General features: G+C 42.2%; 1 protein-coding gene across 4 annotated transcripts in view; it reads right to left on the reverse strand.

The window, feature by feature from the left end:
* The window catches only part of AP2B1 (adaptor related protein complex 2 subunit beta 1), an 82,844-nt gene that overhangs the window by 43,840 nt on the left and 13,387 nt on the right, over positions 1-25,617 (reverse strand). For all 4 annotated transcript variants that reach the window (XM_085315525.1, XM_085315535.1, XM_085315507.1 and 1 more), the window contains exons 6-12: positions 14,236-14,426; positions 12,003-12,224; positions 10,993-11,113; positions 8,621-8,716; positions 4,225-4,340; positions 2,932-3,097; positions 2,335-2,433 (exon numbers count right to left, since the gene is read on the reverse strand). In XM_085315525.1, the coding sequence (XP_085171651.1) occupies positions 2,335-2,433; positions 2,932-3,097; positions 4,225-4,340; positions 8,621-8,716; positions 10,993-11,113; positions 12,003-12,224; positions 14,236-14,426 (1,011 nt within the window). The remainder of the gene's footprint in view (positions 1-2,334; positions 2,434-2,931; positions 3,098-4,224; positions 4,341-8,620; positions 8,717-10,992; positions 11,114-12,002; positions 12,225-14,235; positions 14,427-25,617) is intronic.

A 25,617-nucleotide genomic window follows, 5' to 3' on the forward strand; every position in this document is an offset into this window, starting at 1 on the left:
TCTTCTTTTCAAACAGCTCTGCTCAGAGCAGCGAAGTGGTGATAACCTGCAGCTAATGTTCTAGGGACAGGGAGCTGGTGTAGTTTTATGTTGTGCTGCAACATGTTTAAGTTGTCCATAGAAGAAGGGAATGGGATTTTTTTTAATCTCCATGTCAGCAGAATAACAGGGTAAATGATTCTTTTTTTTTTAATGTAAAATTTTGGCAACACAGTCTACACCTCATCTGCCTTCGTCATTAGCATTTTTTTCTCTTGTCCTGTGATCTCATTCACACTGCTGCCGATCCACTGTAACCTGCTGCTCTGCCCTCTGTCTCAAGATATTCTCAGGCACACAGCAGAACATCTATTTGTAATGAGACTGAGCATGCTAAATTAATTTTGCTTGGAGAGACCTAGATAMAACGTCTGGGTCAAGTGATTTCTCTGCAGTGCTGTTTTTCATTTTGATGGTGAAGTCGTGGGCTCTTTGACCCTTTGCCCTTAATAATTCCTACACAGACCTCCTCATCCTGTCTGCAGCAGGCAGTTCCAGAACAGAAAGGGCCTCCGCAAGGGCAGAGGCAAAAGACCAGGTGCTCCTACCTACTTTCAGTCATATACAGATTCAAGACTGACTGTTTCTCCCACAGCCAGATACATTGATTTGAAACTTTGTCCACCTACTGGAACACAAGTGTCCCAGATCTTTACTTTCCCACAGTTTTCCTAATCCTTCATCTCCAGGACCTGCACATATACCTGTAGCATATGCCAGTAAACCCATGCTAGTTTAATTTCCCATGCAAGACAGACAACAGCAACAAAGATGTAGTAGCTCTGTGCCATCCACCAGGTTACAAACCTGCTAGGAACCCTGATCACTACTACACATCTGCGTCCCTCCCATCTCCAGCTGCTTCATTGCTATTTTTACCAATGTCAGCTGGATTAGGCTGGCTCCTGCTACAACCACGCCTGCATTCTGTTGTGCAGACTTATCCTAAGAGACACGCAAAGTGTAACAATACCTAAGTGGGGGAAAGAAACGTGTGTGTAATTACTCTCCCACTCAAGTGAAAAACAGTATCTCTACCTCGAAATCGGACCTTGGAACGGAAGGCTTTTTAGTGTTTTACAGCTACTTATCCTACAACAATTCTCATATAAAATACAAGAAGCTAGACTGAATCAACATTTGTGACAAGGAGAAAAAAACAGATGCCTATTATATTCCTAGGATGCCATTAAGTGTTTCATGACTCAGCAGAGTGGGTTTTAATGCTTAGTACCTTTCTTCTGCTGGCTTAGATGAAAGATACGCTATGCCCTGGCCCATCTCTCTCCAAAGAAGAGCTGAGAGTCTATGTAATAGCATACTTGTCTTTACAGCTATGCAGGTTTTGAAGCAAGAACAGCAGGCTACAGATTTCTTGCCCATGCACCATGTGATACCCCCAACTGTGAGAAACAGAATGTTAGTAAGTCCATGTCCTTGATGTCTTGCTGCAAAAGAGACCTAAAAGGCCAGCTGAAGATTCTTTTGGAGCAGAAAATCTGGACTCAATTGCAGCCCATCCAAAGCAGTTGGAAGAGTTTATTTTCATCACTTAATASAGCAGGTCTGGAGAAGAGCTGCTCTTTTGGGGCTATGACATTACACTATGACAGTTGTCCCGGTCATTAGAGCTACGGAGTGCAGGAGAATCTGCTTAGGATTCCACTTCTGCCAAAGGAACATCTCTGTTTCCATCCTCCAGAACTGCAGAATTTTTGTCTGCCAGTTAAAGCCCAGTCCATACCTGCAGGGATCTAAGCTCACAATACTCCTAACTCAGCACCTCATAATGAGTCTRGGATCCAAACTCACTCTTAAAGCCTCCAACCCAGCTGCCACGTTGGTTGGCAGCAACTAAGTTTAAGGGGAAAAAAACCCAAACCTTAGCTCTTTTGTTTTCGGAGGACTGCTTAAGCTCTGCTATTCACAGAACAAAGTCTTTGCCAGGCCCTTATCTGGTCATAGCCCCAGTTGTTTTAATTGCAAGCCACCGTAAAGGAGAAAGCATTTCTGTTTCTACAGAACTCTTATTCTGTTTCTAATATTTAATTTGAGGAGGAATAGGGGGGGAATTAGGAAGAGGCAAGAGCAAAGGAGGAGAGTRCAGATGCCAGATGGCATGGTAACAGGTACAGAGCAGCTCTTAGAGACAAATCCATCCTCTCTGGGAGAAAGAACAGGCCTGAATCCCATCAACTGCACACAGTTGACTGGCTTGGCAGATGGGACACACAAGTTTGCAGGTGCCTAGCACAGCATCTAGAGTGCTCTAGTTCATTGGGTGTCTCGGCTTACCTGTGTGGCCAGGCTGAGGACCTGCTGAACCAGCTCCTGCGTCTCAGAAGGCTTTTTTAAGAACAGCTTCACTATAGCAGTCAGCAGTGTGAGCTGCACCTAAGAAAAAGGAACACAGTAGAGAGATTACAAGGATGTGTCTCAGGTCTAATCATCCTTTATTGATATGGAGTCCATGATTTGTAACAGCATTACACTTTTTGTTACCAGTAAAATCCAGCACAGAGAAACTCCCTCTTGCCTGTTGCAAATAATTTTGCAAACATGTCCCTAATCACCATGCTGAGATTTACATAAAGTTTTTATGCATCTCAGCACTACTCTTCTGTATGTTCTAGTCCCCAACATGGTAAKTTTCCCTGCAAAGTACAGAAAACATGGAGTCCCTCCTGCTCGGTCTAATCCTCCAGAAAGAAAAGTTTGGGAGACATAGGCAGACCACAGAGAATGTCTATAGATTCCCGTAAGTTTTACTTTAGCCAAATACTGAAATTTTCATTGGGAGGTATCTTCTGACAACTGCAGTAATATTTACAGTCATTTCCATACATACAATGCATGCCACACATACAGATAAAATGGAAAACACAATTTTACCTGGGTACTTTCATCATGGAAGCCCTCCAAAAAGCTCTCTAACAGCTCATCAGCATTATCAATTCTTTCTGCATATTCACCCACTATCCAGATCATGGCAGCTCTGGCATCCGGTTCATCCAGGGAATCTAGGTTCTCGCACAAAGTAGCAATGATGCTTTCATACCTGATTTATCAGAGCACAGACAGATTACTGGGGTGAATTCAACTTGTGTTACTCCAWCTTAGCCTACATCATTCTGCAGAGAATCCTGCACTGAATTATAATGTCTCGTATTTCTATGCAACATGCAGCAAGCAGTACTTCCCTCAACTACACAAGATAATTCTTATGCATTTTCCTTTTCCATGCTGGATGCTAAGATTTCACAAGCTTAAGAGCTCTGACGTTTTCTTTAATCACTAAGAGCACCCGATGAGGAATTCAAGATGTAAAGTTGCCTTTCTTTCTTTTTGGTGAAAGAAACATTTGATCCAATCATTCAATACAGCTCCCAATGAGACTGTATCAGATTTTGCAGTTTCACTAGCATCTCTTCCAGACTGGTAGGTCTAAACTGGATATTATCTTTCCCCAAGGCTTTGCTATAAAACAGACATCCCACACTAATTATTTAGTTTCTCCTCATCCCCACGCATGAGCATCCCTATTACAAGCAGTCAATTATCTTGCAATGGGCAGCAGAAATTGCCAGAGGCGCCTGCAGATGTCCAACACTACTTTTTAGATGTTCATGAAGCCTCTGCTGAGAGACACTGCTGTGTTATTCGGTAGCTAAAGAGACAAATCGTTGTTGCAAAAAGCGCTTAAAAGAAGTTGAGTACTGCTGAAGCCAGACAGAACACTCAATATTAAGAAAGCCAGCAGCATTTTGTTCAGAACTATCTAGCTAGGATCTCAGACTGTGAAAGTCATGAACATCCTTTCAGGAAATTGTGTATAAGCCTTCTAGAGGAGACATGTAAAACCAGAAGGGTGATGCTGTGAACTTGATCAAATTTCCTTTCTGACATTTCCTATAGGAACTCCGTAGTTTTTGATGAAGGCTTATACTCAGCATCAAAGTGGAGGGAGAGATTTTCAATTCAAACTAAATCTGTGTCATGCATACATCCTGTCCAGAGCTGATATCTGACTCCTATAGTACTAGGATCAAAAAGATCACTGCTTTTCAAAAAGATGGTCACCTTCACTTCAGTGCCCCAGAACGCTATACTGAGCGAGTTTTGCATTGCTCTATTCTCACGCTAGCCGACTAGGGCTTCCAAAAGCCTTGTAGGACTTTCACGTACTTGTTGGGGTACTTGCGAAAGATGTCCCTGATGACTACAATGGCCTCCTGGACCACATAGTTGACCTTGGTCTGGATGAGATCTAGCAGTGTGCTCACACAGCGCTCTGCAGATTGCTAGAGAGAAGAAGAGCAGAACACCACAATTAAAATAAGTTTAAGAAAACCCCCCTACCAGCCCACAGCACACACACTGAGGCATCAGGGATGCTTATCAAGGAGGCACTAGATGGGGGAAATAAAAGCACAACAGCTACCAACTTGGTAGATGCGTCCAGAATACCCCGTATGGTGACCAGTGCTTGTGTACTAGGGAATTTATGATGCTACAAAACAGAGATACCCGTTGACTCCAGCTCCTACAATAAGTGAAATGATTGAAGCAACTGTGCCAGTAGGTGTTTGGATCATTACACAAAAGACATTAAGGACACTGCCCACATTACTACTAATACTACCTTCTTGCTGACTAGYAGTTAAAATAGGTCACTGAATGAGCTCTCTTGGACTCGCCCAAGCCATGGCAACCAAAGGTGGGAGCATTTTGACAAGGACTGCTGCAAGGTGTCTGGGGAAGTAAGAGGAAGGTGGAAGGAAGGCATGCTACCAATCATGTTGCAAGAACAGCAGCAGATTTAGTATCTTTGGGGTGAGGTCACTACCAATGTGTGAAGATACAGCTATAAATAAAAATCTGGCTGTTGCTAATGCAGCTTTCACATTAAATAACTCAAAATTCCCAGCCACAGGCACTGTAAGATAACAACAACTAGGCACTGGAACACTCTACGAACCAGAACTGGAATTAAAGGCAGAYAATTCAGGGAGGTCAATTCCCAAACAACACAGTGAGGCAGGACATCAGAAGAGCAAACTCCAACACTGGAGAGCTTGGAATAAGGATAGTGATTTGGCTATTAACAGAATACATATGAAGCTTCATTACACAGCTGGTGATTAATGTGAGAAGCAGACTGCTCATGACACTGCCTAGGCAATCACCACCAGAACATTCATAAAGCATTCAGTATCAAGACAAACCTTGTAGGATACAAACAATAGCAACGTAGGTGGATTTTTCAACTCAAGTGAGCTAATAATCTCCATTTCTGGAGAACTTGAAGGCTGAATAGAGGAGGAGGAATGAAATGGCATTTAAATAATCACAGAAATCTTTTTTTTTTTTTGAGAATGGGTAAAATCTCAAGGACAAACCTCAAGACTTCTAGATCTGAATTTGGGACAATCAGACACTAAAAACCTCTTTGTGACTTTTTGTCCATGTGACCATAGCAGTGGTACCCCACCAATGCAGCCTACAAGCACACCAAATGGTGGAAATGCTAGCATGGGAATCAGGCAAAAGAGAAGACCCCTTTTAAACCTGCATTTGCTCTGTCTTTGCAAAATGGGACTAAAAGCCAGGTGTTAAGCTAAATCCTTCTTAAACTAACTCAACTCTACAGAAATCTATAGTATCATCCACTGCTTGCAACTCAAGCAGTACAGTGGTGCCAAATACAACTAGCAAAGCTTCAAGAGCTGAGAAACTCAAGGAAAAGAAAATTAAAGTTCACATTTTCTCCTCTTTAGAGTCTTYGAAACCTGATTTTCCAGGAAGAGCACAACATTTGCTTTGAAACATGCAGTATTGATTTTTAGCTCAAAAGTCCCTTGGAAAGCAAGCTGCCACATGCACAGTAAAGCAGTCCTCAAGTGTGTGGAACAAAGCACATCTCAGCTCATCTCATCCCATGTAAATGCATCACTATTTGTAGGTGGACATCCCTGGGAACTACAGTGCTTTGCAAGCTGATATGAAAGAGTACTCCAGTCAGAGGAGCTCTCAAATTGGAGTGAGGAAGGGCAACCAACCAATGCCAAACCTGCTTTGTTGTTCTCTACTAACCAAAGGAAAGTCTGCAAGATCACTGAAGTAATCACATCTCACACTCTCAGTCATAACCCTCAAAGATTTCTGAGAGCTAGGCTGCTAGCAGAATCCCCTGGAACTTAGACAAATCCCCCTCTACTATAGTCCCTGTCGCTTCTTCTTTGCTTTAYAGGAATCATTACTTACTGTGTCCTCTTCATGTATTCTTCCTCAGAAGCCTAAAGGGCAAAATGACTTTGCAAATGAGCAAAATGAGCAAAATCCATGAAAAAATGAGAAAAAAAAATGAGCAAAACTTTTCCTTACAATCAAAGCATCAGATGTCATCTTCACCTAATGCTGTCAGCAAAGCAAACCAACCTACAACTCACAGATACTTTAACCTCATACTGTCAGGTTTGGCCAGATCACCTCAGTGTAGACATCCCCAAGCTAACTCTACCTTAACAAGCCTGTCTGTATGAAATGATGCTCTTCTGACATCCCCCAAACTAGTATGACTAGACTTAAGCCTGGGCAAAATCCATCAACCTTGCTGTTCAACAAGTGCATTGCTTACACTTCCAAAACTAGCACTACTCTSTTGTTTGCCCTATGCTTTGTTATGCAGTGCAGGTAATGTCACACTTGCGCTAAAGCTCAAGTCACAGCAGATACAAATTTTACTAGCTTGCTCTTCTAAGAGAGACAATTAGATTAAAAAGTAGGTTCCCTGCGAATGGTCATTCATCAAAAGCTCCTGCTAGTTGCGCCCAGTGTCAAAATGCAGATTTCTAAGCCTTGGGAAATTGGACATTAAGGGCTGCAACAATGCTGAAATTCTTCCGTTAGTCATAACTCACAGTGCAAACAGCCTCTAGTAAACACAGATGCACTGGGGACAGGGATTAACCTAGGAATAATGACAGTWTAGTGAGTTGTTCTCTACTTGCCCTCTTTTAAAGATTAGATCTGTTTGCTCTTTGAYAAGAGCCATATTTAGCAGCAATGTCTTCAAAGGAGTGTTGTTTAAAAAAAAAGTTAAGGTATTGTGACATTATTGTTAGTGTTTCGCAGACTGAATGCAACTCTGTCATGGCATCAGAGTGAGGAGGAAAGTGCTGGGAGTGAGTGTAAGAAAAGGTGTGATTTTCCAAAACATCTTGATACTGCAGGATCAGGAATCATCTTTCATCTGAAATCACACAGGACCAACACACTTCCTCTTCCCAACACATCAGCACTCCCATAAAAGGTGCTGCTACCAGCTTCTTAAGTTCCCAGTAGCCCTCTTTCACGCTTAAGAGCCTTTTCTGCTGTCACTCCTGCAGCTCTATCGAGACAGCTTGTCGTCTAACAGAGGGAGTACTTTTTCTTGTTTCATTATACTGAGTTTTTTGGGGATTGCAGGCAGGAAATAGAGGCAGTGACCACCCCCTCGGTCGGCCTCATTTAAAAGAAAGCCCTTTGCAGCAATAAGTCAAAGGAGGGACCAGATCAGCAGGCTGTATGGGAAAAGGAGACTGATTCTTTCAAGAAGACAGAAATTGGTGTCCTCCTTAGGCATGCATACACTGGTTTAGCTGAAACAAGGGCAACTTGTGCACTGACACTATACTCAGCCAGGCATGATTAAGTTTTATTTAAATCTGCTGTCAGTTAAAGCTCACGGGAGTACACTTTAGCAAGAGCTAAATGAGCTCAACTGAAATTAGACCACTTACATGGCATTTCACACTCATTTATCAGTTTATTGACAAGTACCGTGACCACAGCATACATACCTTCTCTCTTCAAAAGTTTAATGAGCTCCTGTCAGGCACATCAGACTAATTTATGGGAAATTAACAGGGATACCATTTAAATATTCTCTTACAAGTATTTTGGTGGCTCTTCAACTGACAGAGGACATTCCAAACTATTGTTCTGGATAGCTACAAAGGTTCTTGGAATCTTATCTGCCTAAGTAGCCTGGCTAAAGAGAACACACTCTAAACAAAGCCACAAGTCATACAGACCCCCCTAAAACTAGACAAGCAGAGATACAATCACTCTGACTGCACAAGTTGTTCTAAAGCACCAAAAACCTCTGCAATTCTATACAGGTGTTCTACTCAGCTGATGCTGGAGGCACAAAACATTTCATAATACTGAGTTCCTCTGCACAATCTTTCTTTCCTTCCCCCTTCAAAAGGTCTACAGCTACTAAAGAAGGCCCTCAAGGACAAACAGTCATTGTTCCACAGAAGCCAGTCCAGTAAAAATCTCATCAAAGATGCTTTTGCTACCTTGCTCTGTCTGCAAGCTGAGATCTGAAAGAAGCACCTATGATGTACTCAACTGGAGCTCATGAGTTCTACTGTTCAGTTGGGCCTTTGGCCCAATCCTAACGTATCCACGGCACTTGATGTCTAACACAAGAACAGGGAAACCTTGTGTACCATGCAGGGATGAGRAGGAGGAGGCCAACATTGTCTCTGGAGCCCGAGAAGCATAGAAAACCGCTCAAGTTTTGGGTACTTGCCTCAACCTTGATGGCACAGCGCCCAATTGCTCGGACAGCCTTGCGCACAAAGTCAACATCCACCTCAGTAGCATATTCCTTGAGTTCTGCCAGGACCTGCAGAGAAAAATATACCAACATGAGTTCTGTGGTCACAGAAATGATAGAGTAGAACATCCCAGTTTAGCTAGCCATGCTATTTGGACAGCAGAACATAAGCAGGATGTGTTCTTCCACAGTTATCCATAAACGAAGTTAGTACAGTCAAACTCTACAGTCTCTGTCTCTGAAAACCACTGCTGCCTGGAGAAGGGTTTGAATTAGGTAGTAGGATTTGTTTCAGCCTGGTTGAAGCCAAAAGTTGGCTAGAGGTAGAGGATTCTCAAGTTCCCCAGGCCAACAGCTGGAGGTGAAACCAGCCCCATCAAACAAACATTACTACCCCTTCYGGCACGTACAAACACATTATGTACATTTTATTGTACCTATAGTTCTGCATTCACTGTAAGCAAAACTCTAAGCAACAACTTTCTGGCCTCTCCTCTTCTATGCTGAGATGAGCACATGAGCCAGCAATGTGCCTTTGTGGCCAGGAAGGCCAATAGTGTCCTGGGGTGCATTAGGAAGACTGTTGCCAGCAGGTCCCTACGTGATCCAAAAAGAGGAGGAGGAGATTTGAGGACACCTTGTAATACCTATACAGAGATTAATAGCATAAAGTTTATTCTTAAAAGGAAAAAAATCTTCATCTTTTTGTCTGAGATTTTTTTTTTTTATAAAGAGAGTCGAACAAGGGCTTAAACGACGAGCTGTTGGGATTTTAAAGACCACTAACTAAAAAGCTATTTCATCTTAAATAAATCACTTGGCTTAGAAAAAGTGATTTTAGAAGAAGATCCCAAGTAATTTATATTGCCTCAAAGTCTCATTTGTTTCACCTTCTCACGTCACACTATGACGTCAGGGGTTTCGCTGAGATGTCATGGACGGATTGCAAAGAAGGAGGGAGCAGCAAAAGGAGAGACAGTTGTTTGAAACATCTGCAGTCGGTGTCAATTGCTCAGAACAATGGTGAGATAAAGAGGCCTTGAAGGGCCAGGCTGCAAACAAATAAATCCACAAGGAGTAGACAGGACATCTGTGTTTTGAAGTTTTATTATTTCCTTGCATGAWACATGTGCACAGTACCCAGAGCACCCTAGCTGAGTAGCTTACGCTTTTCAAATACCACCCGAGTCTCAGCACCTTGGATACAACTTGTTGGCTGCCCTAGGCTGGAACAGACATGGACAGAAAGGGTCACAAGTTACACAGTGAAAGATGGCATAGAAGCCTGGTCTCAGTGGGTCTCAATTTTAGGGTTTTTTCTAAGGAAGATTGGTCTGTTTTAGGAATGCCTCTTCAGAACCAGGCAGAGATTCATTACCTAAAAATCCCAGTCCCGAACTCAGTCCTCCAGACACTACTGCCTTTCACCCAAACAACCTGCATTATCTAAACACAGGACATTAAAAATGGTGTGGAGCCTGCCAAGAGTAAATAGATAATTCTGAATACATTCTCTTGGCAACTAATTTTTTAAAAAGCATATTCCATGTMTTCAGAACAAAAGAGGGATGTATTGCTGTGTTATGTTTAAATAAAGTTATGCACTAGCCCTGAAGAGAATGGCTTAAAAGCGTCACATTAGATGAAGCTGCTCTATGACAATTAGGATAGGACAGTAATAGCAKTAATCAGAGGCATTAATCATTCTGCACTAGTTTTAGGCCTTGTGGTCAGGGTGCCATTCAGGAACACTTACCCTCTTAAAGGAATCTAGATTAAGCTACATTATAGACTCCCTTTGGATTTAAAGCAGTCTCAATTCAATTTACCCTTAGCTTTGTRCAGTTTCCACTTTGGAAGCAAGTTAAGGAAAATCAAGGTTATTTTAGGTCTGAAGAGCGCCTGTGTGAGGATTTAAGAGTTTAACACACTTGAAATTCACAACCTCAGTAATGTTTGACCTTCCTCAATGCCTGTTACAGGTACACGTCTCACACTTGAAACAAGCCTCTCATTCTAACCTCAACCCTAGCAGTGACTCATGTGACAGGAGACATCAGCTCTCCTCCCAGAATTATAATCTGTAAAASAAGATCTACCTAACAGTCACAATGAAAGACATATCGTACTATTAGCATTTAAAGTTAGCATACTATTGACATTTAAAATGCAAACTTCAGCACTTCCCACTTTGTAACTACAAAGAGCATGATACCACGAAGAGTGCTGCTTAGTAGCCAGGAGAAGACTAGAGGTAATTGCACACATCCTCTTTTAAGGACCAGCAGAGAGAGTTTKCCATTATCAGAACATATGCAGTACTCTTAAGAGTTTGATTAACTGACCTGGGCAATGTTTGCTTGAGAAGCCAGGCGGATCATGATGTCCAATTTCTCCAATTTGACATAGATGGGGTCATTATACTTCACGAAGAACACCTTTATTTCCTGCTTCAGAATTTCAGGCCTGCAGAATACATACAGAATATTGCTTCACCCAAGACTAGCAAAAAGAATGGTCTGCTATCCTAATTAGAAGTATCTTTAGTTTAGAAAACTACCCAAAAGTTTTGCTGGGAAACAGAATGATGTGATTTCATGTTCAGGATATGCAAACCAATGAGAACAACAGTTTGAARGTCAGAAGGCTGGAGAAAAGATTTTTTCTTTAAATACAAAATGTGTATCTCAAGTCTCTCTAACACTACCTACATCTCTACCTCCTCTATTTGGGCTGCTGAAACACTCACTAGAATACTGCAGACATGTTTTCAGTGAAACAATAACATCCTTACCTCAGCGCAAAACCCATCCACAAACCAATTTTCTTCCATCACTTGGTAGACACCTGTGCTAATGTGCAGTAACTCTGCTCAAAGTGTAATCACCCCTCTCCAATAAGARGAAACAATATTTTAGCATGCAAATAGGAATAAACTGGAGAAGAAGAAGCACAACCTAGCCCTCCATACACCAGTACGTCATCATCCTAGTTCTTCTACATTAAAGAGATAACAGCATAAGGGACATCTTCATGTTTCTACAAATTACCATGAACTGTACAGTTACATCCTCCCTGCAATACGATTTATGGTGTGGTGGGAACACATTTCTTACTTGTCTTAAAAAAAGGCAGAGAAGAGAAAGAAGCAGTTAAAGAAATATTGTATGAAAAGGCAATTGTATGTAAAAACAAAATTAATCCAGGCTACCAGTGTCACGAGACTGCTTAATTCATCCCTTAGGGTGTTATGAACCTGGATTAAAKGCAGTTCTGTGCATGTGGAAACATCTGAAAGTATRAGATAAATGGATGCCATTGCATAGYCAGGAACAACAGACCTTTGAGGCTTTACCTTTTCTGCACAATCAAGTTGATGTTCCTCAGAGCAACATACTGAACTTCAGGCTCACCAGACAGCAGAGTAACCAGTGGAGGGGCAAGTTTCTTTAGCAGCATGYTGTAATAGTCAGAGTCCTTGGGTAAAAGCTCCAGGAACTTCATCAAGACTTTCACTGCTGACAGCACCACCGCTGAGTTGGCATGAGACAGTCGAGGTGTTACCCGTTCACAAATACTAGAGATAGAGGAGCATGAGAGGCTTCACGTTTATTTCAGAATATCAAATATTTCAGATCTTATCTGTATTTAAGAAGTTGTATGCAGTTCATATTGAGAGAAGGAGCTGAAGACAGCTTTTTCAGGCAATTCAGGCACTTCTTTGATTTAATTTTATTTATAAAGAACAGAAAAAAAATCYGCTTTCCTGAACACAGCAGGAAGTAAACAAAAATGATTTCTCACACAGCTTCAACTTTCCCTCCTGTCACACTTAGCTCAGAAACTCTCCCTGCTCTCAGCATTACAGTCCCAACAGACWTTCAGTTATTAGCTTTTTCTGCCTTTCCCTCACGGTATTCTCTCCTACTTCTGTGATCTCATCTGTCACTTACAAACACAGTTTTAACATAACCACTACCAGAAAAACACTTTATCTCCCATATAATCATTTGGGGGCAATAGATGCTTCTAGCTTGTTTCGGGGTTGCTGCCATTTCAACCATTTGCTTCTGGAAGAAAAGGTTTCTGTTACTTTGAAGGGATAGGGAAAGAGCGACCTAAATATATCCACCAAGTCTCAGCTTTACCATTGCCTCGGTGGATGCTATAACCAGGCACATCCTAGACAACCCACCTCAGGCAGAAAGGAAGTTTGGGTTCATATGGTCTTTCTTATAGCATCTGTCAAGTTTTTTCCCACCCCCTCTTGCATATTGCTAACCCAGAACAGTCTTATTCCCATCTGTGCCTCCTCCCTAAAGTTTCTTTCTCCAGAAGATTTGCTTTCAGCCACCATGGAGGGGAAGCAGCATGTCTAAACGAAGAGCATCTGAATCTGAAAATTAGTCCGGGGGGGACAGCCCCCAGCTGCCACCACTCAAGGTCACCTGGTTTCATCTTCCTATGCCTCAGTTTACCCATGCACAGGGGTAGTGACATCAGCCTTACTGTAACACTACATAAAACTAGATGTTTTCATTCTCCTCTCTGAAGGAAGGTAAGTACGATGAGGGCTCTAGGAGCCAAACTCAATACAAACGAGTAAGAGCAGTTACTGCCCCTCCTGTCTTATACAGCACTCTTCAGAGGAATGAAATATGAGGAACTGGGACATGTTCAGAGTTGTTCAAACCAGCARTCCTGTTCTGACAAAGCTAGGATAATACAGGCCTGGCACTCTGGGGGATCTCTGTAGGTTTCTAGCACTCATTAATAGCTGCCTTCTGGCACAAGATCTTAGGGTACAAGTCATGGTGGGGGGAGAAATTAAAAAAAAAAAAAATCAGCAAAACTACTAGCAGACTTTCTCTCTCTTCTTCTCCCATCCCTTAAAAACAAACCAAAAAARGGAACCAGATTATCTGTTCTGTCTCAGAAAAAGACTCACTGAGGAAATCCTTTGAAAAGAGAGGCCTGTCCAGAATCTTTCATGTAGRTTCATGTCCTTCTCCCCCTTTATTTAAAAGAACTATAGCAAGCTTGAGAATTCCCCAGCTCCAAGCAATTTTCCTTGCTGGTTCCTTGTCCCCTTAGGGACATAATCTGACTCTCTGTGATTTTGGACACAGATCAGGAGGAGACCCAAAGTGCAGAAATTAACACCTTGTTACTTAAACATAATAAGCTCTYTGTATGCAGCTTTAATCATTGCAGCTCAAGGTATAAGTAAAAGTGCGATTTTAGAGTGATTTTAAAAAAAATCCTTCTTTATTYTCTGTTCTATGATATCACAGATTAACTTTTAGTTGGAAAAATATTATAGTCTCCTACCTAAAGCATTAAGGAAAATGCTTCTGTGAAGAACCCCCACACCTGTAAGGGTTTATTGCCTCTCAACATAGCAAAGCCAGATTTGAAAATTCTGCTTTAAAACACAAAATCCTCCAAACAGGGCTTTTAGATGGGTCAGCTGTTGTTATAGGTTTGGTCTTGGGCTGATTCTTCTCAGTAGTGCCAGCTCCCATACAACCTATCCTTTTAAAAGGGAAAAGGTAAGAAAACATACCCACCAGCAGGAACAAACATACCTCTGAGCTTCACGATCATCTTTGGGATTGTAGTTGGACAGACAGTCCAGGATGAAGATCTGGCCCCACTCTGTGCATTCATTTAAGGCTGTCAGTAGCTTGTTAATGTTCTGAGGGTTCAAATCCAGCAGGTTGCTGTTAGGATGTGATTCACTGATCTCAGATAAGGCAGCGACAGCATTTGCTACCACCTGGGAGAAGAAAAGACAAGCAGATGCATTCTTCATTAGCACATCATTGGTGGCATGGTGGGCATTAACCTGGGCTTAGCAMTGGTTACAGAAGGGAAAAATGGAGATCCTGACTCACTATCAGCTATGCAGCAGCAACCACGGCAGTCATCAGGGCCTTCAGGGACCCAGAACAACYGCACAAACAACCTGGACAGCCCAATGCTTGACTGTAATTTTGCTATTTACTCTTTGCTGAAATAAGAAGAGTCTCTCAGGGAAGAAGGGCAAGAATAGCAGCACAACTGGAGGTGCCTGCTGACAACCTAGGAAACATTCAAAAGCCAGCATGGGTGTGAAGAGCATTTCTCTAGAGAAATCCCAACCYGAAAGTATTTTTGTCAAAGACAAAATGCTCCTCTGGACTGCGCTGGAGACTGGGCCCAGTACCTTAGAAGAGGCAGTACTTCCCAGAGTCATTGCCTATGAGGAACCTGGAGAGGACATCAGAGCATGCCCCCATGGAACAAGCAGAATATCCTACTTCCTGCAGGCTTCAGACTTCCACTCTGGTTAGCTTCAAGTAAGCCTCATCTCCCCCCAGCTTCCACAAAATGTTCAACTGACTGATATAGTCAAGGTCTCAAAACCACCAGTTACCCTATTTATTCAGGAATGGATGCCTCTTGCCCAATTCCCCCTGGCAACCCCACGTCACATGGCTCAATGCAACTGAAGACACAAGAACTGTCTCCTTTGCACCAAAGGATGTCAGACACCAGGCCTTTAGCTCCATGGAGATCCTGCCAGGTCAYCCAGATTGAAAGCAAATATAGCTCCCTAAAACAGCTTCTCTTGATAAATCCTTAACAAGCCGTATCTCAAATACAAGTTGTCTCCATAGTATCCATTTGTCTGCTAGGTACTTTGGAGAGTCCTTTTAAAGCAAGCACTGCAACACAGCTCGTCACAGAAAATATTCTTGCTGTATTTAAGACTATATAAGGTCTTCCCTTATCTAAGTATGGATGACAGGAAGATGAGAGGAGGTCAAGAGTCCAAGTCTGAGAAGTGGGAGTGCAACACAAATTTCTAATTCCTACTTCCATGCTCAAATTCAAAAGCTATTTTAACAGATGACATGTGAAGATTTTTAAAATAGAGATGTTGCAGAATACATAGACATAAATAGAAGATTTGCAGAATATAGACACAAAAATCCTTCACTGGTTTAAACACACACTAAGTAAAGCAGGAAGTTAAGCTCAAGTCTGACATACAAAACTGATATACTCAATAAAGTCATTTTCATGATATATTTTACGACTTACATCATATGTCCACTCAAACTATCAGTGCAAACTTATTAAAATGAAGAWTTCTGACATTATTTCCTGTGAGATTAATGCACAGAAATACCTTATCTAAAATCTTCTGATTCTTTGGATGACTAAAGAGGTTTTCAATGCAGTACACTGTAAACAAGAACAGTGTGATCAAGAAATTTTCTGCATTGTTCCCATCACTACTTGTCATTAAGCCAATATATTCCAAAGTCACTGTTCAAGCAGAGCAATGTTGATTGTTTTGCATTTCACACCTAGAGGTCAGAGATAGGATTTTGATCCAAGATTTTATGAATTTCATTAGCTGAATGAGCCTTCTGTCACTGAAATCATTAGCAATCAGAACTGCTGTCTTCCTGTACTGCTTTAATGAGTAACTTATTAACATTGCTGCTTACTCTTTCCATTACTTAATTTGCCTAATTCCAGAATGGTTAATGTGACACTCAGCATAAAATTGAAGTAAAAGACAGTTTTAATTTCATTAAACTTGGGAAATTTGGAAGCAAAGACAAGCCATAAAAGCAACTTGGAAGTCTGAAGCCATTATGAAAAGGTACTTAKTGAAAAGAAGTCTGGGGGAAAACATTTTGAAGCAATAAGAAAAAAAGTGAGAGTCAAAGCATCACAGAGAGTGACCTGATAACTGCACTAAGAAAAAATAGGGAGGAATTCTGGCAAATGAACTCAAGCTGCCAGGCACTACCCTAGTTGTAGTAATTAGGCCATGTGGGTACTCCAAGCCCGGGGGCAAGTACGAGTTAAAGCAGTCGCGCTTCAATCTTTCCTTGCAGTTTAAGTCAAATCTATTACTTTTTGCATTTGCCACAAGAGGAGGACGCACAGATGTGTTGTTACCGCAATACGCAGCAGCTCCAACCCAGAAACCTGACTTTGAGTGAGTCTTACTTCTGCAGGCTCTTTTCAGGAACCAGCAAGGCAACACAGGCACAATCATSCAAGGCAAAGCTGAGCAGGGGACACCAAAGCACAACCCACTAAATCAAGTGTATGGTAGATACTCATTAAAAACATTCATAAGAAAAAAGGATGAGATGGCAAGATGCAGACAGATTGGTCAGCATATGGGCTACGGTGTCCTTGAGCATTTCAGAGAAAGGGCTGGAAGAGGTGGTCCTATAGGAGACGGCAGCTCACTTCTGCCACASTGACTGGGATCGGTAGACTCAAAGTCCATAAATGCAGCCGGTCCTCACTTCCTACCTTAGAGGAACAGCGCTTCTGTTAACTCGGAGATAAGATGATAAATGAAGCAAAAGGGGATGGCGACTTATCTTCAACAAAGTTTAAGTGACATYGATTTTAAAAAAAGTACTTGCTGGCGATTCACATTGAACACATTGATATATTATGGTATGCCAACAAAAATAATTAGCATCTTCAAGGCTTTTTACATGCCGCAGCAGCACAGTTGAAATGCAAACAGATTTCAGGAATCAGTCCAACATAAACACTGGTTCAAGTATGCATGCTCACCTCTCCTCATTGGCGCTGCCACTGGCTTCCTTACAAGACAGGAAGATAGAATAACATGAAGCAGCCACTGCATAGTTTCACTCCAGTACACAAATATTCCTGTTTTGCTGACAGYTCTCATTAAATGATAGCTCAGGTGACATGCAAACAAGGACTGAAGGGCTGTCCACATTTCAGGATCCTAAGGGTTATCGGTTTAAAAAAATCTGTTCAGAACCCAGTTAACCCCAACTCAAGTATCAGATCACAGGGTAAACCAATTGGTATACTGTGGCAGTCCCATACATACCATTAGCAATATTTAGAAACAAATAATGCCATAAGAAGTAGCAACGTGTTACTAACATCCATTGGCTTCAGCAATACTTGGACAAAGAAAATCTCTGACTTCAAGAATAAATCTCAAGTCTTCAGCTCAGCTGGTATTTCTTCCTTAATGAAGTCTAGCTGCATTAAACAGCAAGTAAAAGGCACAAAGTGATAAAACAAGTTACACAGCAGTTTCTCTTTACCTTGACAGTACACAGCAATGATGATGTATTTGTTGGYGGAATATGTTAGAAGTAAAGCTAAAGCATCTGGTATAGGACAAAATTAAAAAGCCAGATCAGGGAACTAGAAGTTTCACAGCTAGGGCCATACCTTGGCTGAGGGAAANAAAAAAATGAAATCCTACATCTAAGAGTTTCTTTTGCAGACTGAATGTACTTTCTGCTTTTCAAAATATATAACAAGTTCAGTTTGATGAGAAACCAACTGAAAGCTGGATGACTTAATTCACAGATTGGAAGAGGAGACAAAAAAGGACAAGGAACTAACCTCCAGCAAGTTCTCAAAAATAATGAGAAACAGGTCAACCCACTAGCCTCTATCTGTGAGTGAAAAGAATTAATGAACAGAATCAGCTTTAAAAGACAACCTTAATTTTGCAAAGTAATTCCACATTTATATCCAAATGCATCATGACACAAATCTGAGACAAAGATTAATGAAGTAAACGATGAGTAAATCACCATTCTCTTAAAAAAAAAGAAAAAAGTAAAAAGAAGTAATTAAGGAATATACTGTGTATTACATAATCACTTAATAAAGATGTGTATATAGGGAACTATGCATGGTAAAACACCTCACTTAGCTTAAAGATAGTATTCTTAACTGCAAGTCAATACATGCCAACCAGTGARAGTCAGCCTAAAAAAATAACTGGAAAGTACAAACGTAGAACAGATTGAAGATTAACAAATAATAATAATCACCAGAGCTCCCTGGCTTGCTGATTTAAATCAGTTCACTCTGGGTACGTTTCAACATTACTCAAATGCAGTCACAGCACCATTGCTCTGGAGCCCAGTTGAGTTGAATGACAATAAACCTGCTTTGACTGGAACTTCCCCCAAAACTCAARATTCTCAGAAGTGTCACTAGGATCTGGGTAATTAAACCTCACAATCTCTTAAAAAAATATAGTAAACTGTATTACAAATTTAACAAAACAACCAAAAAACCACACACCCCCCCCAAAAAAAAAAAAAAACATTTTTAAATCCATCTACAGACAAATCCTCTGCAGCCAGAGAGCAGATCGAATCCCACGGAAAGTTGCAGAGGTAGGAATGCTGATTTGCCAGTTATTCCTTCTGGCAGCTCAAACCTTTACCTCACAGCAAATGGCATAAAAATACATCAACAAGGAGGAAAGGGGGTAGGTAAAAATCTGAGTGTCTGTCTATCAACCCACACGGAAAAGCTAGGGGGGCAGGAGGGGAGCTAGGCAGATCTAGAACGCCAAATGGTCAAAGTAATCTGATTTTTCTAGCATCCCAGGCTAATTGGAAACTAAACCAAGTGTGTAACGCAGCTAATGAAATACAATGTTCTGCTGCTCAAAACAGAAACCTTCCACTCGTCATCCCACTAAGATGAAAGGGAAATGGAGAAAAAGAGGAAAAATTAAGAGGAGCTGAGGAAAGGCAGCCATAGCGGAGGCTGCTCTCCGCAAGGGAGCCAGGCACCATGTGCCGAGAACAGCAAGAGGTGCTGACACTCTCGACCAGCGTGCTGAGCGGGCACGGTATGCTCATTTCATCAAGCACAGCCATCCAAACGGGATATTACGGGCATCTGCACGGACGCGTATTTGTCTGTGGCTGTGCACGTGAGTGGCCCTATAAAGGCTTGTGCTTGAAAGGTCCCTAACAAGTACCCAAAAAGGTAAGCTTGCTCACCTGAGTATAAGAACCTTACTCCATACAAAYGTCACAGGTTCTTCTATCCATATTAAATACCTCTTGTCTCTACAAACACTCCTGTCACTTTGCTCTCCTAGGAACAGTCTATAAACTACTAAAATGGGAGAAGCAGCCAAGTCAGAGAGCCTGTAAAATTCTCTGATACTGCTTATGCATGCAATGCGTGTACAGCTTTAAATTAAAACTTTGGGAGGCTAACTCATCCCTGGTCCAAGCACAGTCTGGGGAAGTAACATCTCAGCAATTTATCGTTATTCTGATAGATTTCCAGGGCTCTCCATAAGTTATTCATCTCCCACTACTTTCAGTACTTCAGTGCCTAGAACTCTGGAACCAAAGTGTTGGATAAGTGATCAGTATGTGACTGGGTCCTGAAAAAAGACCTCCTGTTTGCTTTTGGCAAAAGCAGAATGATTTATTYGGAGGAGACAATGGCAAAATGTTATGCATCCCACGGCCTGCTTGCCCAAACTGATTCTGGCACTCCTGTGCTCCTACTAGATGCTGCTGAAAAACGCTACTTTGCAGTAGACCAAAATACGGGTCCTGTTCTCCAAATCACGTCCAATATAAGACRGGAAGCCTTACTTGCTCCGACAGATTATCTTCTTCTGGTAGGACAGTAAGAAGGTATGCAGGCATGGCTCAAATGCAAAGGCTTTCTCTTTGCTGTGACTGAGCCCCCAGTGTAAGAAACCAAGCTCTGCACGAAGCTACTGAGGGTCTGCAACACCATGTGTCTCCTACCAGGACKTGCTGTGACCTGAGCTCATTTCATCCCAGCCTGGCTACAACCTTTCTTCCTCAGCATCAAGCACCTATCACATATTAGGAAGGTTTCTCTCCCAGCTTTCCATTTCCCTTTGCARTTTTTCTTGCGGAGGTTCCCACTGGCACCATCCAGTGGCAAACAGGGACTCTCTCGCATTCAGGCAGGCTATTTAAAAGCAAGGCAGCAGCTAAACACAATCAAGAATCTTACGTAGYCCTAAGGGGAGGGGAGGGGGAAAGCAGCAAGACATCATATCCACAGCATTTTGTGACAAATGGTGCTTGTCAATAGCTAGAAGTGTCTGTTCTGATTTAAAATGTAACATGTAGACACATGTCAACAAAATCCCACGGCACCTTGATTGATATTAGAGATCCTGGAATGATCTATTCAGCAAGACCAACACTTTTCAAATTAGACGCATACCGGTAGCAGTAATTGGAAAGCGACAGGCMGCTGATGGATCAATTTGTCAATTAAGCTTTATAAATGGGGGGTCTGCGAGGACAGACGCTGCAGCGCCACAAGAATTCATGTATTATTGTACAAATGTGTTGCATCTCTCTGCCAGACTGCTAGCATTAAATACGGAAAAGCACAACTTCTATACAAACTGCTCAGGACCAACACCTCTCATCCACGGGCCTTCCAGAACAATTGGGTCCCGTGCACAGGCTTAAAATTCCCCTCAGATCTGTTCAGGACCACAACCYGGAAAACAACCGGCGCTTGGTAAGCCAGACACGCAGGAGCCTTCGTCCGGAGAAGCACCTAGAGGGGCTCAGCCTGAAGCCTGGACGGGGCTCCTACAGGCAGAGCACACGGAGTCGGCGCGCRGCTGCCTGGCAGCTGTGCAATCTGCTACAGACGGCAGCTCTCCCTCCTCCACCAGTTTAAGTCTTAGCAATCTCGCCGCTGCACTACAGCCACACAAGCTGGCTTCTAAACTCCACTGATGTTCTCCTGTGCTGCCTAAGCATCCCAACACATACATTAACATAACCACTGTTCTGGACAGCTGTCCCTGCCCTGCCTTTCAYTTCCATCTTGCTTCCTCTAGGTATCTGCTTACCCTGCAAACAGCATTGTTCTCCCTTCTGGGCAGCCTCACGTAATAGCACGAGTGCCCTACAAAGTCTCCAAGTGAGGCCACTATGCTTCATCAGTCACTCAGTAAAACTCTCCTTCCTTGCAATACTGGGTAAACAAAGACTACACCTTCTGAAGCCCACAAACAACATTAGGTATCTGCCGAAAGAAATGATCAGCTCTGCCAGCAGCACAAGCAGATTTTTACAGGAACACCAGAGTCTTACTCATACCAGGATGGACTAGCTTGGGGCACTTCAAGACAGCCTTCATTCTGCAATGCCTAGGCTGGAGAAGAGCAACATTTCACAACTAGTAAGACATCCAGGGTAGCCTGGAGGCAGCCCCATCACAGACTGATGACATACTGCACTGGCACAGCCCACGACTCCCAGTAATATTTAGCTCCACACTTGGGTATGAATTTTAAAGTCCTTACAACCTTCATGAGCAGGGAGCATGAACTTCTCTGGGGGAGATGGTTCACTCCTTGTGCTAGATAAGACCTTAGCTGCAGAGAGAGGAAAAAAAAAAAAAATCACAGCTGGACAGGTTCAGGTTTCCCCRCAAGATACAAGTGCTTTCCTGCAGCTCTGAAGGTAATGTTCCACCCTGTGGTGTGCTGCAGAAGTCCCATATCCCAGACAAGGCTTTCCAGGAAGTCTCATTCAGACTTGGAAGACCACCAACAGTTTCTCAGCAAAGGTTTCATTTCTCAGCTTTATTACACAAACAAAGAAGGATAAAATTCCTGTGAAYTACACAGCAGAGGGCAGCCCAGAAGATAAGAGCCACTGCTGTTTCTAAACAGACTCATATTTTAGGATATGGTCTCAGACAAACATACAGCTTGCCAGCTAGTAGGAAAGGAACAAAATGAGGACCCTTCTATATAAGGTCATCAAACAAGCCCAAACATACACCCTGAAGTTCTGACTGGCAAAAGGAATAACTGGCCTGTAGTCACAGTAGGAGAGAGAATAAGAAAGCATGGTGATATAGATATCAGCAGGTTTGYAGCCTAGTCCATGAGCTATGGAACCTCTGTGCTGCTGGAGGGGATTCTGATTAAATCTGCATGGACTTTGCCACCTCCAGATGTCAGAGCTCAGACTCTGTTCTTAGTGCAAGCTATTAAACATTGAAGAAACAAAAAATACCACGAAAACACAGACACAACGAAAGAATCTAAGTACATATTCCATGCATTTGGTGTGTCTGCTGATCAGCTTATGGGATTTCACTTCACTCTGTATTGATTCACAATGACATTCCTTCCAATAAACAGGGATGTGCAGATGGGGTTAAATGTGACATTACCTGGACACCATGCATATCGTACATCTACACAGCCCATGAAAACATAACAGCAAACAGCCACCTCTGTGAAGGCTTTGATCCAGGCAACACCGGACGCCACAGTGACAAAGTAGCGGCACAGAACAGCAAAGGCGGTATGAGTTTGCCAAGGAGGCCAAGCGCACGATCTGCTTGCTAACCTGCCTTTGTTATCTGYGTTATCATACTCACGGCTGTTGTTATCTGAGCTAGCCAGATTTAAAGCTAAACACAGCCATGCCTCCCCACACTGGTCTCATCACCGTTTTACGGACATACCCAGACTGTACATAGTTATCACAGGCATTTCCATGGGAAGTTCACATGGGCCCAGTCTGCTGCAGAACCTCTCAGTTGAAAAGTCACTGGAAAAAATATAAGCCTTTCAGCAGAAATGGATGACAAGTTATAGCTAATTTTATTCTTGAACCATGTTTCCTTAGTGCTGTGAAGAAAAAGAAATAATGCAATTCTTCCTGATAGAAGTGGTCTTGGAGAAAAACATCTTCAGGATGCAGAATCTCTATTTTTCAACACATTTATTTTTGTTATCAATCTACATCTGGGAGAATACAAAGGTCTGCGTGGGGGGAAAAGGGCAAAAAAAGTGGGAGACTGAACAGCATCCATTTGGGATGATCACACTGAACTCCTCTCACAAGCCAATTGCTTTTGATACATGGGTGACCTAGTCAAACCAGGACACTATTTGGTTAGGGATGAGAGAAGGGTGGGYAGAACAGAAGAGCCCTTATCCCAGAAAACTTACAATTCAAGCGTCCCTGTCAGATAGGCATCCATGCAGCAATTGCTGCCAGGGGTTTCAATCATCCAGTCCATCCTATCTCACCGCAAGCCATGCCTGTGCCCCACAAGGCACACTTTRTTACTCACTTAAGAATAGATGAAAACAAATGGAAAGATCTTGCAGGCTGCCGTTGGTGTTCAGAGCTGCCTTGTTTTAGCAACTTGAGGAAAACTACTCTTCCTCAAGTTTATCCTCTTGGTCTTTCAACATCAACTGACCTGAAGCCATGTGGAGAACACAGGTAGATTGACCACATAATTATTCTATGGATTAAGAATTACTCTAAGGGGTCAAGGAGTGAAAAATCACRATCAAAGAGAGAAAGGTTGTGTCATTCAAGTATTAAAGACCAGCACAGCTTAAGATGGATTTCCATTTGTGTTTTTCCACTAATATTTACATTCCTGAGGAAAACCAAGTGCAGTGATAAAAGCCAGAAGAGAACTAGCTACAAAACAAGGTGTCTAACTAAACAGATTGGGTTCTGCTTTAAACTGCCGCCATCTCGTGGTCTTGCTGTTCATCGAAGTCTGCAATATTCCAGTAATGAGGAGATCAGTCATTAGGGACTGAGGACAAGACCAAAACTTCAAAGAGCCTCTGGCAATCAACAGTTGTGTTACAAACCTGCCCTTCTCACTTCCCTATTGCCCACCACAAATGCTGTGCATGAAAGGGGTTCTACAGCAATCTGCCACCCTGTGAACCAGCAGTATGGAAAAACCCTAGGGTATCACACTGAAATTGTATTTTGTTTGAACAACATGAGGATCAGGAGGAGGACATGCTTCCCAAGTAGCACTATCCTGAAGTTACCAGCAAAAAGAGCCCCTTAGGGTAAGTCTAAGGCATACTAAAAGTCTGAAGCAGCCAGGCCTGAGCTTTATATTCATCCAAACCTGGCTCTGCAGAGCTTTGCACATGGAAATGCAGAGCAACAAAGGAGAAGAGTCTGTCTTAAGATAGGCTTGGGAAGAAATGAGGGTTTCCTATGGGGAAAAAAAACCCACCCTCTTCAGCAGATCCCAAGTGACAAAGGGCAGCCACAAGCTCTTTGAGACCATCTGTAAAATGAGATTAAAGGCCTCATCTACAATCAGGCTTCCACAGTGTAACTACTCATTAAGAAAAACCATGCCTGTGTGTGCGTTGTTGGCCCACTGCCTCTGCAAGGTAAGGTATCTCAGGCATTCAGCTAACACACAGTAAGCCACTAACCCGTCTGATAACTAGTCACATATATGACTCATTCTCCATTACAAGCAATTAGAAGTTTTAGTTAACTCACATGGGGAAAGTCTGCAAAGCTACCACAGTCATATTGCGTAACAACCAAGTGAACTAGCAGACTCAGGTTTTGGTCCTTCAAGTGCAACCAGTGCAAGCCCATCTGGAAGGATGCAAGCCTACACAGGATGCAATTCTGTGCAAATGCAAAAGATCACTGGATCGCTGTAGCTGAATTTGTGATAAGACCCTAACAACCAAAAGCCCAGRTAAGGGGAAACACCTTGGTTTCTGCACTTACAGCACCTTAATAGAACTCCACAGCAATGCTTTAAATCTCCAATACCATATTATCATAGAATCACATAGGTATTAGTTTTAAAAAATAAAATTAATTATGTTTCTGTCAACATTACCTCCAACTTACCGCTAGACACCTTTACAACAAGGGTGATTTGGGCTGGCAGAAGCAGGCACCTTGATCTCTGAACAATTACAAGGCAATCAGCAAGCCACAGATGGGAGTTGTTATTCCACACAGCATCCAGCTTGAATGGTTAGTGCTTGCTCACATACCAGAAGTAGCCAATTCCAAAATCATAATAAAACTCTTCTAGAAGGCTATTTTTCAGTAGTTTTCTAGCTCCTGCCTAAAATTCTCATTTCCCAGATGATAGACTAAATGAGGATTTCCTATCTAAAAAACATTTTGCTTCATTAAGTGTCTGATGTTGCCTATTTCCACAAGTTACCAAAACAAGATTTATAATAATAAAAACATAAATGAGTTTTGATAARTTTGAAAAAAATTGATGCACCATTTACAGAGGAATATGCAGTAGGGGCAGATGCATCTGTACCATTCTTTTTGTTATTCTTCTTTTGG

The sequence above is a fragment of the Rhea americana genome, unplaced genomic scaffold (assembly GCF_003343005.1).
Source record: "Rhea americana isolate MKP2758 unplaced genomic scaffold, rheAme1 scaffold_111, whole genome shotgun sequence".
NCBI lineage: Eukaryota > Metazoa > Chordata > Aves > Rheiformes > Rheidae > Rhea > Rhea americana.